At 40.4% G+C, this 16,830-nt stretch overlaps 1 protein-coding gene across 1 annotated transcript; it reads left to right on the top strand.

The window, feature by feature from the left end:
• The first annotated feature begins 4,782 nt into the window (after positions 1-4,782).
• slitrk5b (SLIT and NTRK-like family, member 5b) lies at positions 4,783-13,699 on the top strand. The gene is made up of 2 exons (XM_088415831.1): positions 4,783-4,856; positions 5,239-13,699. Exon 2 carries the CDS (start codon positions 5,294-5,296, stop codon positions 7,889-7,891), a length of 2,598 nt encoding a protein of 865 aa, XP_088271957.1. The 5' UTR covers positions 4,783-4,856; positions 5,239-5,293; the 3' UTR covers positions 7,892-13,699.
• Positions 13,700-16,830: the final 3,131 nt, after the last annotated feature.

The raw sequence follows: 16,830 nt of genomic DNA on the forward strand, positions 1-16,830 counted from the left end.
TGTGTATCGCTGTATAGTGATGCTTTTGGAGTTTAGTGGAGGTCAAACGCAATCTGTTCTGGGATGTTGGCCTGAGCATCAGCTTCTCCCATAGGAAAAAACAAACATTTACACACCGTTTCAAGGATTTTTCTTGATATTCTCAAAAGGGGGGTTGGGGCGCGGTTTGGAATTTTCAAAAAAGATCGGCAGGCACGTAATTGAATACCATTTTAAGCAAGGGTGGAGTTATGGCATTCCAACAGCCCATGAAGACAATATATGAATATTTATTATATTTACTCTTTTTGTGTTCCTAAACTACACAAGTGGTTGTCAAAATAAAGTACGTGAAGGCAATCTAGAGAGTGTATGAAGTTTTGAATCACATTAAAAAAGTAGCAAAAACATTTCAAAAATAATTTGTAAACTGTAAACTATAGTGTAAATTCCTAAAATATATTTTTTATGTCCGGTAAGCTATTCAATTTCCATATCCCAAAAGCCGAGCCTCCCCATGAATCTGAAAATTTCATACCTCAATTAGCATCACTTGAAAATACATTTTCAAATTAAATTAATGAATTCATTTTGAGAAAGGAGCTTTATTATTACTTCAAATCAAGAAATGTTATGTTGATAGTAAGGTGTTAACTCGTTCACTGCTTACTTTCACAGTCCAGTAAGAATGCAATTTGATGTCTATGGCCATCAACGGCAGTTGAATGGCTGGTTCATTATTTATGTTTTTCTCATCTTTTTTGAATTTCTAAATGGTTCAAAATACACCAAAAACGAATAAATCAGACAAAAATGGCACAATATAATGTTTTTAAGTCGTTTTATCCCCTCTACCAACTCAAAAAAAAAAGCTTTGTGAAGGTTAGGGTGTACTTGGCAGAAAAAAATGTTCCCTGGGGGTATATGATTGAAAAAAGGTTGAGAGCCACTTCACTAGACTGTGTGTGGGTGGTACACTGACCCATTTGCATTAGCAAACTCTTGACTGTATACCTGCTCTACATCAACAACCTTAGGACACAATCAATCTACAATCAAGTGCTGCTCATCAAAAGCCCAAGTTTCTTCTACAATCATTTCGGCCGCCCCTGCTCGGGCCAAACGATAAATCGTTTTGGGGCAAGACTTAAGATTGGCAAAGCTGCATTTATTTATTATAAATAATGATACATTATTTACAATAATAGTTTCTTTTTTTGAAGGCTCTTATCCTCAGAGCTCACCAATCAGTGGCATGCTACAGTAAAGAGAAACTAGCTCAGAATTGGTTCAAGAAAATAAAAGCCTTGCATTTTTGTCACTGTTGCCCACACTCCTGAAAATCATTTCTTCAACGCTCTATGTTAAACTAGCTTACTTTGCAGCAGCACAGACTTCACGTATGTAAATCTACGCACAGAGTAGAAGTCTGGCTAGAACCGTATTCAAGAGCCAACAGCTTTCAACCGCAAATTTATAACACAATTAATACGTATCCAGTCATAAATGAAGACGACGCCTTCATTAGCAATTTAGCACAGTAGCCAACTGCAGATTGCAGTCAAGTGTCATTTATTTACACTGCCCCCGCTGCTGAATAAATCTAAGAGGAAATACTGAGAAGCTAACGCTAATCTGCGCATCTGACAAAATTCAATGCATCTTTACTTCCCTTTTGGATTATGTAGTCATGGGTGATGAAGGAGAAGATTTTTTTTTAGGTCTTCTGCCCTAAACAGAGAGCGTGGCTCAAGTCTGATAAAAAAAGAAAAAAAAAATCCCCGCACATGGGTCAACAAAAAGACACTCCAACATATCTTGCACAACATGTAGATGAATGGGGAGGGGCAGTGGGGGAAGTGGGGCCACGACATGGCGCTTCCTCAAGCAGCGATCACGTCACACGACTTGAATTGAATGACCGTTCCCCCTTATGCCGTATTTTGTCCAATCCTTTGATCTTTAGCAATGAAAGAAGACACTAGGGACCTGAAATTTCACCCAAATGGTGACATCATGTCAAAGCTCAACATGACACAACCACTTAGTTATCACTCTACCAGCAGTGTACCATCACTTGGTTAAAACACTGCAAGAATGATATGAAGGAAAATGACCCCAAAACGGTGAAAATACCACACAAAGGTAAAAACAAAAAAAAGTACATTTCCCTAATACTGTACGTCTCATTTAACGTATTTCTTGATAGAACACCAGGGAGCGAAGGCCCACAACATGAAAAGTAAATGAAAGCCAAGATTCATTTTTTACATCCCAGCGGAATGATGGAGTTTGGGTCCGGCCCGTTAGGCCGGATGATGCGCTGGAGGCAGAGTAAACAGACGAATGCCATGCAAGCTGAATGTTGTCTTGGGGCTGCATCCCTCCATCCTCCTCTCCACGGGGAGGATGGAGAGATGCGGAGGATGATGCTTTACAGCGATGTATAACACTTGACAGGCTTTCACATGAGCGGCACGTCCTGGGTTTGACAAGGGCATGACAGGTGTCTCTCTTTTACCTCCCGAAGCTAAGGCAACTTGGCACTCAGGACTCCACTATGTGTACCCAGGTATTTTTAAACACGCATTTTACTCTGTTCATAGCAATGAAGTTCAACAAAATGACGTTTCAGCCCGCGTCGGAATTTTTGCAGGCGGGCAAACACATGCCAAAACGCAGGGAGTGATGTAAACCTATCTGTGGTGGATGAGATTCCATGTGTCACATGTATAATAAATTTATATTGTTTTTTCTCCCCCGCACAAGTGTATAAATAATAACAAAATGGTGGACTATCAAGATTTCCTTGATGTGCGGGGCCACCTCTTAAAGTCAGCAAGGAAAAGCTCCAGCTCACCTGCGACAACATCTATAGGACAAGAATTGATGGATGACTTCACCACACTGGCACATTATAATTCGCATATAAATTCTGATAGTCGCCACACCGGGAAACCCCGGCAACCAAATGTGATCATCTATATAAACTAATATACCACAATAAAAGCTTGGACATTGTGACAAAAATGTATAAATTGCAATAAAATCTCATCCATCACAATAAAAACTCATATATTCCCATAAATATTCTTATTGTAATACAAACTCATACTGTATATTGTGATTTCATATTGTGAAAAAAAAAAAACATATACAGACTTGGAATACAAAGTTATCTATGGCAACAAAACTCACATATTGTGATAAAAGCGCATATATCGCAATGAAAATTTTACATTGCGACATATATAAACAACAAAATGCAATCAGTCATAATTAAAACTCATATCAAAATTAAATGAGATCTATCACTATAAAACATACATACCGAGATAAAAATTGATTAGTCGTGATTAAAAACTCATATATAAATTGCATAAGACAATAAAATCTTTTGTCGCGACGGAATGTAATTTATCGCAATGAAATATAAACTCTCATACTTATAGCTGATATAATGCAATAAAAATATATGAATTGTGATGTAAGCATATATCACAAAAAGCCTTATATATCACGTAAAATTATTCTGTCGTGGGTAAATTAATCTTTGAAACAAAATTCATCTCTCGAGGTAAAAGAACATATTCTACCGCAACAAAAAGTCTTAGCAATTTGAACCAATACATAAACCCATTGGATTTAATGAAAAATCAGACTCAAGCATGATAGTGAGTGTGAGAGTTCGATATTTTGAAGTGGTACAAAGGTTTACAGCCTTGATCCTAAATAGTATCAGCGTCGGTGTAGATGTTTGTTTTGCACCCCGATAGTGCATTTGACAAAAATAAATGGGATAAATGAATAATCCCCACAAATTAAACCACTAGTGGCAGAACTGTAGGACCAGGTGAAAAATTCAAATGGGGGCAATGACTCATTCTCTGTGTGGCTCATTTATGACCGTTTAAAGCAAGTAGACACACATAAAAAGAAAGAAATAAAACACTGCGCCACTGTGAGCCATTAGTTCTAATTTCCGAGATTGATGCTCGGGCAACTGATCAATAGACCCACTGGTGAGTCCCAGTGTGCTCATGCATTATGCAGGAAGTGACGTGATTATTAAAGCTCGTCTGTACACTCCCTGAGTACTTTAGTGCTGCTTTTAGATGGTAGTGACAGTTTTTCTCCTAGAAAGTGACGGAGATGCGACACGAAAACGCAGTGAACTCCTGCCCAGGACTGGCGCAAGTGACGAGAAGGTGTTAGGTATCTTTTTTTTTTTTTTCCCCGACTCCCACAGAAGCTAAGCTGTCCAATAATATCAGCCGCCTTCGTCAGGTGGGGCGTCCGTGAACGTTTTAAACCTAAGCTACCAAAAAGGATTGACAGATTAGGCGAAACAATGATGTAACGTGACATCCTGGCGGAGGTTTTGCTTTCAGGATGAATAACGCCATAAGCGGGTATAAAACAAACCGTTTGAGCGCGTCTCAAGCGCGCCGCTCGGCTGAATTATTGATATTTTGAGGGATCTTCCAGAAGGTAGGTCAGCATGTATCTTTTTTCTTTTTTTCTTCCTCATCTCGGCACGACGCTCAAGTGAGCTGATTCTTTCTGCGTGAAATGAAATGACTTGACATCTTCCCGACCACCGGGTAAGTAAGAGAGGGAGAGAAGGGGAGAGTGTGAGAGAGAGAGATGGAGAGAGAATAAGGAACTTTGTTATCAGGCGCAGCAGCATCTCCGCTTGCACAGCGAGGCAGAGGAGAAGCGTTTATGGTCGATCAGTGGTTTTCCCTTTTTTTCCATCCTCTTCAGGGCATCGGAGGAGTGTGCAAAAGATTCCCGTCAAGATTTGCTGACGGGCGAAACCTAAAAGAGACGCTGACGTTACCCGATGAGCCTGCGATTCAACCCGTGGGCGCGAGGTAGGTTATTTCTGCCTTGAAGTGGAAGATGTACTAAATGGGGCTTTAAGATGACCACGTGAGGCGGCAATGTGGTTGGCGTTATAATGAGATGTGTTTGTGCTGTTTTGGGCTCAAGTCTGCCTTTGACCTTGATTTTTGTTATTTACATTGCTTGAGGGAGTCCTCCCGCTCCCTCTCTCTCGCTCTCACGCTTCCTCCCTCACTCACTGCTGCTTTGTTTGAGCCATTTTAAATCAGCTGTCGCACGGCCAGAAGTTACCTCTGGGTAGCGACAAATGAGGCTTTGACTCGTGCCGGCCACAGCTGGTTGTGTGGAAGTTGCCCGCCTGCCTAGCATCGTCATGCTCCATTACGGTTTGTCTTTCTTTTTTCCCTCTAGATGACATTGAGGATACTTTAGTGGGGCTCTGAGCTTGGACGGCGTGCGCAGGAAAATGCATCTTTGGATCGCTTGCGTTTTGCTGAGCGCCACCTCTGTAGGTACAGCGGGGATGTCCGTTGAAGGGATATGCCAAGGATTGTGTGCGTGCGAAGAGAGAGAGGGGATACTCATTGTGAGCTGTGAAAACAGGGGGATCGGGAGCATCTCTGAAATAAAGCCGCTAAACTTCCCCCAGTATCATCTGCTGCTCACCGGGAATTTCTTAAGAAAGCTTTCCGCCAACGACTTTGTTGAATATCGAGGACTGACTATATTACACCTGGGAAATAATGAGATATCCGAGGTGGAAGCCGGAGCTTTTAATGGACTTCAAGGATTAAAACGATTACATCTCAACAACAACAAAATTGATGCCTTGAAGGAGGAGTTGTTCTGGGGCCTCGAAAGTCTGGAGTATCTGCAGCTTGATTATAATTACATCACTCAAGTGGCCCCCAATGCCCTCGGCAGACTTCGACACCTGGAGGTGTTGATTCTGAATGACAACTTGATATCTACTCTGCCGGGGAACATTTTCCAGCATGTCCCATTGACTCATCTTGACTTGAGGGGGAATCAGCTGAAAGTCCTCCCCTACACGGGTCTGCTGGAGCACATGAACAGCGTGGTGGAATTGCAGCTGGAGGAAAACCCGTGGAACTGCTCCTGTGACCTGATTGCTCTCAAAACCTGGCTGGAGAGCATTTCCTACACGGCGTTGGTGGGCGACGTCGTTTGCGAGTTCCCCTTTCGCCTCCACGGGAGGGATCTCGACGAGGTCTCCAAGCAAGAGTTGTGTCCCAGAAGAGCCATCGCTGAATACGAGATGCCGCCGCAGCCGCATCTGAGCACAGACGGCAGCTACAAGAGCACGCCGGCCATCGCCACGGCTTCCTTAACCTCATCTGGCATCGCGAGGTCCTCCTCGAGGCCCACCAAGGGACCTCGGCAGTCGGGTAAATTGAAATCGAGGCCGACTGCTCGGCTGGCGGCTAACAAACCTCAGAATTACGGTCAAATTATTTCGTACCAAACAAAATCTCCTGTCCCTTTGGACTGCCCGTCGGCCTGCACGTGCAACCTTCAGATTTCGGACCTCGGCCTGAACGTCAACTGCCAGGAGCGAAAGATCGAGCACATTTCCGATTTAGAACCCAAACCTTACAACCCCAAAAAGATGTATCTCACCGGGAACTATATCCCTGTGGTGCGGCGAGCGGATTTCGTTGAGTCAAAGGGATTAGATTTGCTTCATCTGGGCAACAATCGGATAGCTCAAATCCATGACAGAGCTTTTGGTGATTTGACTCATCTCAGGAGACTCTACCTTAACGGGAATTTGATCGACCGTCTTACCGCGGATATCTTCTACGGGCTTGAGAGTCTGCAGTTCCTATATTTAGAATACAACGTCATTAAAGAAGTCACTGCAGACACATTCCAGCACGTCCCTAAACTCCAGCTCTTGTTTTTGAACAACAACCTCTTGAAAACATTACCGGTGGGAGCATTTCACGGCCTCAAGTTGGCCCGCCTCAATCTTCGCAGCAACCACCTGCGATACCTGCCAGTCAGCGGCGTGCTCGATCAGCTCACGGCACTGGTGCAGGTGGATTTGTACGAAAACCCCTGGGATTGCTCGTGCGGCATTCTGGACCTGAAGATGTGGCTAGAGCAGCTCAGCACCGGCACCGTTGTCAACAATGTGATCTGTGGCTCGCCCAAGAGGCTGGCTGGGGAAGACATGAGATACATCAAGACAGCTAATTTCTGCCCTAATAACTCCGTCGTACAGGCGTCGATGATTCCCCCCTCGGAGGAATCCTTCCCTGGCAGCACCATCACCATAGAAACGTCACTGGACTCCGACACGCAGTACAGCGCCATCCCTTTATCTGTGATGATCCTTGCCCTCCTGCTCATGTTCATTATGTCCGTGTTTGTGGCCGCAGGACTTTTCGTAACCATGAGAAAGAGGCACTTAAAGAGTCAAAACGAGCAGAATAACTCCATGAATGCTTGTATTAGCTCTCTCAACATGGAGTACGGACTGTACAAAAAGGGATCCGTCCCAAAGGTCAGAACATCGGCTGGACACGTGTATGAGTATATTCCACCCCCCTCGGAGCAAACTTGCAGAACTACAGGCCACGCTTCAACAGACGGCAAATCCGCGGAGGGACTGCGAGACTTCGACGAATTAAGCGGCGCCTTTCTGGGTACCTCGGACGAAGAAGCGGCGAGTAATGTGATAGGCTCGGAATATAGCGCCACCGCTTCGGAGCCTCTCAATAAGCCTTCCAGCGTGAAACAAGATGATCCCTCGTACTACAGAGAAGTCCCGGGTCCGGAACAGAAGCCCCGCTATAGTCACACGCTACCTTGCAGGCACGCAGCACGTCAGGGCAGTCAGTACAAATCAGACTTTGACACAAGGCCTCAGTATGTGCATCCTGACAGAGTACAACAGACAATACTATACTGCACAACACCGAGTACTGTTTACGTGGAGCCAAACAGAAGCGAATATTGGGAACTGAAGGCAAAGCTTCACATTGATCCGGATTATCTGGAGGTTCTTGAAAAAAGAACAACATTTACACAGTTTTAAGCAACCTGGCTGACAAACGCATTGATTCAGGACTTTGCAGGGGTTAAAATTGACGGTATCTTCAACGGTACAAAGGATTGTGACCTGCAGCATGCTCGTGCTTCACCGCATTGAGTAATTGTTCTTGTCTGACATATACTGCATGTCAGTATGTGTATATAAGTGCATCGACTTTTATTGGAAAGACTGACATTTGGACACTGCATATGGACCTTGACTGTCATGTAGCTTTGCTGTTTTGAATTGAATAGACACATTGGTGTTTCTACATTTGATTGAATTCAACTGTATTTTGTATTGGAGAAAGGCCAAACTCTTCATTTCTCTTTTACGTTCAACCAACGGAAATTCAAGAGTAGAAACTAATGAGGAGGGATATGCATATGCCCTAACACTGTAGCCAGAGGATTTCCAAAGCGCAAAACAGAGAGCCTCCCTCGCTGAACAATAAAATAGCTGGGGCTGCTCCTACTTTTATCACAGTGGATCTAACACCAAAATGATTCATGACTGTATGCCGTGCATAATGCTGTTTGTATTACAGTCACAGCATGAGATGATAGTCCTTTTAATAACGCTTTCTTTAACAAACATTTGGAGTTTATTACATGCGAGCGCTCTACTCGCTAGGAACATTCAAATGAATCCATCGATTCTGAATTCTGCTGAGTCTGTTTTAAAAGAATGGACTTTATTTTTATCAGGCTGCAGCTGCCTTTGCCATCAAGTCGCTTTGGCACCCCTCAGATGAGACAAACACAGCCAAGTAGATGTACGCTTGTGGATTTTATTTTCAGGGAAATAAAGCTCATTGAAAACCTAGCCAAAACCGAGGAAAAATTTTATGTAAAATGTTTCAAGTGTGGCTAAATGTGATGCGTTTTTACACAATCAGGATTATGTTTCACTTAAGTCCTTTATATATGGAGGTAGCAAACAAAAAATAAACACGTTAAATCCATTTGAATGTTGCCAAGCTGAAATCCCTAGTTTTGAGAAAAATGCGTATAAAATTTTGACGTTCATCTTTCACCGGTGTAAAATCATCAGCCGTCTACTCATCTTCTGTTTCCGTACACTTTGATTACAATTTTATAATTTCAATATATAAAATGCACCATGTTTGTGAGGTATTTTACAGCAAGATTTACCTGTTTCGAAAACTGCAAACTCCCCCTTTGACATGCTTATATTTTCATCTGATTTACCTTGACTGATGAGTCCAATGGTTTTGTCTAGCTTTTATGAAGGTCGCGTCCCAACGTTCGTCAATTTTTAAATCGAATCAGCAGTGCCAAATGTTTGTGCCATGAGTATGTCAGTCAGTCACAAAGTTATCATAACAATTCAAGTGTAGATAGAACAAGAATTTAAAGTGGAACTACTCTGTTCTTCTGTGTCGAAGAATCATTGGAAATGTAATCCAGGCCATATCACACTTAGAAATTTTAGTGGCCCGTTTTCAACGTCAGACTGCAAATTTATTTTCAGTTTTATAAACAAGGTTATGCTTGCATTCAACTGTTGATAGCTGGATAGATAAGCAAAAGAAAGCCAGTACCTGTACTGCACTTGCACAGTTGGCGGACGGTGCTTTCAACGACCTCCACACAGTCTCAAACATCTTGAAAAATATTAATTCAATGCACCAAACAGGAGTTATGTGGCATCATGTGGAAACATTTTATAAATTATTCTACAAAGCAAAAAAAGCCGCAAGTTGCAGATGCAGAGGATACAAAGCTGACTACATTGCACATGTCATTTTCAGCTAAATCGTCGCGTCACGGTTTTGAATTTTGAAATCTGGTTACCCTTGCTTAAGAAAATATCATTTGTCATGTGTTTTCACAAAACCAGGCGTATGTCGAGGAGATTAGTTTTGAGTTATTGACGAAAATACACATTCAACAGAGACGGCCATTTTGGGATTTCTATGAAAACAACCTGCTCAAAGTCTCCACTTTGATTTTCCGGCAGCTAAAAGGTTCAAATGGTAATCGAAGTGTATGAAGATAAGTATGCGCACCATTAAAAGATGAATGTGCCAAAACTTTAAACGTTTTTCTAGGTTTTCAACTCGGTGACATTCAAACTTCATCAATGTATTGTATGCATTTTACTTTATTTGGAGGGAATTAAGAGTAGAATTAGAATGCAATCAATTAACTGTAGAATTAGAACGTATCAATATCTCCACCTGAATTTGTGAAACGTATCGCATTTAGATTAACTAGTTTAAGATGAGTTAATTGAGAAAGAATAATTAATTAAATTTAAGTTTTTCTGTGTTCCATTGCCTTATTTTTGCTCATAAATTGTTGACACAGCTATGTTATTGAAAACTAATGAAACAAAAAGTGTTTTTATTCAAATTTCCATCACATTTCGCTCTTTGCTGACTCCTGCTAGCTTAAACACTTTTTTTTTTTTTTTTTTTGCGAACACACATCTTACTCGTTTGCATTTCAAGCGAGAACGCGAGATCACTTGAGGGCTAAATGCTAAGAATCCACTTTTGACAGGATGACCCGAGACGCATGTTAATGCCGCCTGAGCCGCACTCCCAGTCAGCGCGAGTACCGCCGTCTGTACGTAATGCTTAACAGTTCAAATTAAATGTGTAAATATGAACAATCAAGCAGAAAGCCAGGCCCCTAATGACTCATCTTTTCATAACAGACGCCCCGGAGCTATTTCATTTGCAATAATGTGTGCTTTTTACTCTCAAATTGGTTGCATTTCATTAGCGCTAATCAGCCGTGAAGATTATATGTCCTCATCCAAAAATAAACCAGGTTTTTAACACAGCTATTTACCACCAACTCTTTCTTATGATATTGAAATTAATTTCGCAAGAGTGCAGCATCCATTTTGACGTGTGTAGGCGTAATGTGAGGTCCGGGAGATGAGTCATTTTGCCGAAATCGGACAAATTTGACAAGGTGAGGAGCATGCAACGGATGGGGAGGAGCTCAGAATATCACCTCATGAGCTCTCTGGTTTGCGGATTGAGACCAAAGAATCCAAAAATTAAAGGCAGCCGACCACTTGTTTATGGGATAATCTCTCCAAATCAGTGGTGTTCCCTCAAGCTTCCCACAGGGGATTATGGACCACTGCCACACTTGTTTGGAATTGATTCGTGCTGTAACTCTTCCATGAAATGTTGTAAAGGATTATTGTCATGACTGCATTCACATGTATGAAAAAAAAATAGCCTTTGCTATCAATACGAATGAATTATGTGTGCCACATTCATGTCCCGCAGAATGAATTTGCGAGCACACCCCAAGGGCAAAGTATTAAAGTGTTGCACTCGCCAGCCTAAATGCGGATTTTACAGCGTTATATCCTCCTGAGAATCAGTCCTTTAATTTGTGTCCACTGTAGTGGACATTTGTTTTTGGCCTATATTTTTTGACTCATTCGAGTTTCCCTGCAAAGTCCTAATGTCCTCAGTAGAGGACATCCTGACCTTTTCGATGATGGCTCATGTGTTTGGATGGGACGCAATAAACATTGCTGTCTTGCTGATACAAATTGGACAAATCAGTGGACACAATTGAAAAGCCTGAGTCTCAGGAGGCTATACTCAATGTCCAGATAACCACACAAAATCACAATGATGCAATACATCAGATTTTTTCTTGGTACAATGAAACTCAAAATAAGGCCTCAGCCATAAAAAAAAGATGTATTTTTATAGCAAAGAAATGTAAATATTAGTACATACTTTTTGCTTCCTCTTTTGAAAATGCACTAATGACTTGTCAGTCAATGATGATGTCACTCTGAAATGTGCAGTGTATTTGTTTGTGTTCAATCCGTACAGCCATGCAGACCGTCTGAAGAGTAACCTTGGACATCCTGTACAAACTGCCATGGATTATATAAATGAATCGCTATGAAATTGTATGAGGGCCATGCTGATAATAAAATACTACTACTGTAGTCACAGAAATGAGAAATGTCATAATATTTTATCTGAATCAAAATATATATATATATATATATATATATATATATATATATATATATATATATATATTTAAAATCATGTTTTATTATGAGTTATCTTTTTCTTGAATGTTTAGTTACATTCTCCTGATAATACTTCATTCAGCGTTTTTCTGCATGAATGGCCCTTGTACCTGACCTATTCACCATATTCAGTTTAATGTGTACGGTTATTCAGAGGCAACATTTTGGATACCGCTCTTAAAACTGCACATATTTTTGATGCATATGAATTTGACACTTGACAGTGGCTCAACACAGTTGAAAAGCACACAAAATATGAATGATATTTCCGGATAGGAATGTGTCTTAGTATGCATTCAGCGTTCCGCAGGCAAATTATGCAGTCTAAAGTAATGCCTGTGTCAGTACTATGTAACTGAAAAAAAGTCCCTCCTCATGAGACTTTAATGCGCATAGTAAATGCTCATGATGTTCAGTAATATGCAATGAACCTGTCACCTTAAGTCAGCGCCCACATTTCTAATTTATGTATATTAATCACATTAATGAATGGGCTATTGGTGTGTTGACTTAATGTGTTCCAACCCATGTGATGATGATGATGATGATGATGATGATGATGATGATGATGATGATGATGATGATGATGATGATGATGATGATGATGATTTTACCACTGATTAAGCAAGGAAGGAATTATTTATAAATAGTATCTCTGAGAAGTCTGTCAAGATGCACAAGGACCAAAACAAAAGCATAAAATAAAAAGGGGAAGTAAACAGAAAATTATATTACTATTATAACTATTATATATATTATGACTAAATGTGTGATTGTTAGGGTGCCTTTCACATTTTTTTATGAAGGGGGGGCTGGATTTTGGTGTGACACCGCTGAAAATATGTTTCAATGAAGTACTGTATGAGAATATAAAGAAAACACTAATAATTAGTATTAGGGCCACAGTGGATATAAAAATATTTCAAAATTAACAGAAAAAAAAAGCAAAAATTTAACAGAATAAATTCAAAGACCAAAGCGAATCTCTGATAAAGGTCCAGATGGCGACCACTCCCTATTGTCAATCTCTTCGGGTCAATTGAAGGATTTTGCCTGCACGGAGCAGTTGCAGGATGAAGCTAGGTGCTAATGCTAATGTGACGTAATGTAGCGTTTCACTTCCTGTCACCGAAGCAATCAGCAAGCATGATGAACTGTTCACTTTCGCTTGTAAATTGGAAAACGCATCATAAAAGTACAAATTTTTACCTATTGATTCTGAACAGCAGACTAATTGGTTCGTGCCTTTCTTTTTATTATTTTTTTTTAATGCTTCACAAAGTTATCTAGCAACGCAGATTAAACCTTTGTGTGGGCTGTGGGCCATATTTTTGACTCACAATGTTAGAACTGTGCCATAATATTATGCATGCATGCTTCAAAATTTTATTTTACCCTCACATTATATTTTTTAATATACTTGACTTTTGTTAGACCAATGTGTTAGCGAAAACATGTCGCTACCTCCCCAGAATCCCTCAGAGGATTTTTTTTCAGTGTGGCCCTCATATACTTTGTTGTAATTCAAATGTCTGCTTATAAGCGAACAAATGCACTCTGTGTCTTATTGATTTGGTTCAATTTGTCGGGTTCGGAAAAAAAACAAAAAACACATTATTTGTCTTTATCTGTGGTGACTTGCAGGGACTGAAAAACGAATGCGAGTACGTGGAATAACTTGGAAAAAAAGGATTTCTCTATCGTATATGTTCTGCTGCTTTAGTTGGTAGTTAATGAATAAAAAATATATGCATTCATTTCAAATTGTATTCGTTCTTTCTTGAGCATGTGTGCTGTAGCTCAGTGAATATAATGCATTGCGCTATGTCGCCTCCAATCCTGATTGGTGTTTGTCAGGACATTACTAAAATTAAAACAGCCACTAGAATTTCAAATCAGGTTTCTTGGTTTCAATCAAGCAAATGGGCTGTAACGATGTGTTACATAAGGAACGCTGCCAGTCGGACTTTGGGACGTCTTCGCGTTTGCTCAGCCGAATCACCCGAGACTAAAAATGACCAACGCTCCCATGTAAACCAAATGACATCTGATGCTCCGAGTGCGCTCACAAACAACATGAGCGGAACATGCCCGGGGCTATTGTATAAAATATGCTTGGATTGAAATTCTAGATATTTTTTGGGCAACATTGCTGTATCTGAAATTAGAGCACACTCCCCAAGACCGAAACATTTGCATACAGACGTTTTGCTAAACAACTGTACTGTACGCGCAGCAGACCCAGCTTTAAACCCAGGCCTGGTATCCATGGAAACATCCACTTAGCTGACACAGAAAATGATAAGAGGCCCTTATGCGCCGTAGATGAATATGCTATTAGGCTTTTTGACATACATATGTTGGACCTTGTTAAAACAGAAGATGAAATGTTTTTACAGCAAGAGCCGCGGATTACCTTTTGGCTCGTCTGCTCGTCAGATCTCCGGTGTTATGTTGTTTAGCAGTTTCGCAGGGTAGAGGGGAAATTAGGGCAGATCTGCATTATGTAAGCTCGAAGAGACGCGTCAAGCGCTGCGAAGACAGCGTATGACTGCGAGCTTTTGCAGAGGGACGAACCTTTACTATCGACTCACATCAGGCGAGCGGACGCGGCACAAACGCCGCTGACTCAAAGCGTCTTGATCCTTCCGTCTTTCCTTTCACCGCAGAGAACACGACCGCACATCTGGCGCAGGACGAGATGCCTCGCAGTTGTTGTAGTCCAGACATATGTCTCTGGTCCACCGTGCCTTGAGCCTTCTCGGTCATTACGCTTACATGACTTGACTAAGAAAATGGACTTATTGTGTTAGTCTGACTGAAACAAGACGTTTAAAATACGCGTAAACACCTTAATGTTACTCACATCTCAGTAGATGGCATGTAATTGCCCGGGGAACTCGTTGTATAGGAGGCCTTTTTGCACTGTTCACATGGGACGCGTAATGATGGGAAATTGACTTTTCCCATTGACAGCTTGAGCCTCCAAAGCCAACAAGTGTCAGTTCGACAAAAATAAAGGCATGCTTAAGAGCAGACTGTCAGAGCCTTGTTCAATATTCTTTATAGCAGTGGTTCGCAACCTTTTTTCAGTGAGTACCCCCTGTGAAATATCGTTTCAGCAAAGTGTCCCTTAACCAGTGCAAAGCAAAAAAAAAAAAGACCTAGAACATGCCATCAGTGCCTTATTTATTAAACTATAGACTCTTTCAAAAGTCATTGGTATTAGCCCAAAAGAAATAAAAAATCAACCTAAAAGTCTCGTCTTTTGGCCCATAGAAGAAATCTGTTGTCAAAAAGAAATAACTTAATTATTAATTACTTAAGTATTAATATTTTTCCACAAAAAAAGACCTGTTCTCAAAAAAAATAGTGTATAAATAAATATTTGTGCACAGAAAAAATGAAACTTAAAGCTTCCTGTTTTGGGATTACAGTCGAGATCTGTTCACAAAAAAAAAAATAATTAACTTAATTATTATTAAATATTTGTCCACAAAAAATATTCAGAAGAAATAATTATAAATAAATATTTACCCAGTGAAAAATATTCAACATAAAGTGTCCCGTTTGGGATTACAATAGAAATCTTGTCACAAAAATAAATGAACAATTATTAATGCATATTTGTCACCCAAAAATAATCACCATAAAGTGTCAGATCTTTTCTCAAAAAGAAATAATTATGAATAAATATTTGTCCACAGAAAAAAATCCAACTTAAAGAGTCCTCTTTTGACATCATAGTAGAGATCTGTCCACAAAAATAAATCATTAACTTGACAGGTAACAAGAGGTGGCACATGACAAGTTGGGTTGAACCTTTCTAGTATGGGAGAGAATCTGGCTTATTACAAAAATCGAATAACCTACTTCACATAAAATTTGTTTTATGAACTTATATTTTCCTGAAACAATGAATTAATTCAATAATTTTTTTAAGGGATTTTTGCATGTTTGTTTGTTATATTTAAAATCTCGAGTACCCTCTGAAGGTCCTTCAAGTACCCCCGTTTGAGAACCACTGCTGTATAGGGCTGCAGCTATCAAGAAGTTTTGATATTCGGATACAGATATCCTGCAAAAAACTTGAATCGAATAGCGATATGAGGATAACAATGAAAAGCAATCAAGTTTTATTTGGTGGAAAAAGTCCTATAAACACAGAAGACCAAATAAGACATTTCAACACAGTGGCGTCACACCAAGGGTAATAGGCCCCAGTGCATATTTTTGCTTTTGATGCCCCTAGACCCATGCTCTAAACACAAACGGGTGCACACAGCCACAACATGTTGACCGCAAGGCTTTTTTCTTATTATTTGTTAGTTCAAACACCAAGAGAGAAACATATAAAGGCCAAGCTGCACAAGACATTTTGAAATGCACGGTCATTTAGAAAAAGAAAAGTTTTGAACGTACGTCTATTTTCAAGCAATTTGTCCACCACATTCAATCTGATGAAATCGACGAGCAATCTGGTTTTAAATGTATACTTGAGATTTAAGATTTAACATGCACATTTAGAATTCAGGAATGCTCCTTTAAAGGGAAAAGTTCCATTTAGAAAGGATTGTCACTTTAAAATAACTACATTTCACAGTAAGCTTTTTTGACTGGTAAGTGCATGGATCTAAGCCGACGCCACCGCATTTAATGATATCTTTATAAGAGAAAAAGCTTGAGAAAGAAGGATTTTCTTCTGTTTAAGAAAACGTCCACGTACGGGCGTCAACGTTGTCAAAACAATCCCTGCTCACACTAAGCTGTAAAAATGATTGAAAACCCCAACTGCATATCCTGTCTTAGAATTTGAGTGATGGCAGTAATATGTCATTGTTGGTCAGAGTAAATTTACACTTCACTGGAGAAGCGCTATCAAGCGAGCGTGGCTT

This window comes from Hippichthys cyanospilos, chromosome 5 (genome assembly GCF_059441005.1).
Source record: "Hippichthys cyanospilos isolate Australia breed blue-spotted pipefish chromosome 5, RoL_Hcya_1.0, whole genome shotgun sequence".
In the NCBI taxonomy this organism is placed as follows: Eukaryota; Metazoa; Chordata; class Actinopteri; order Syngnathiformes; family Syngnathidae; genus Hippichthys; species Hippichthys cyanospilos.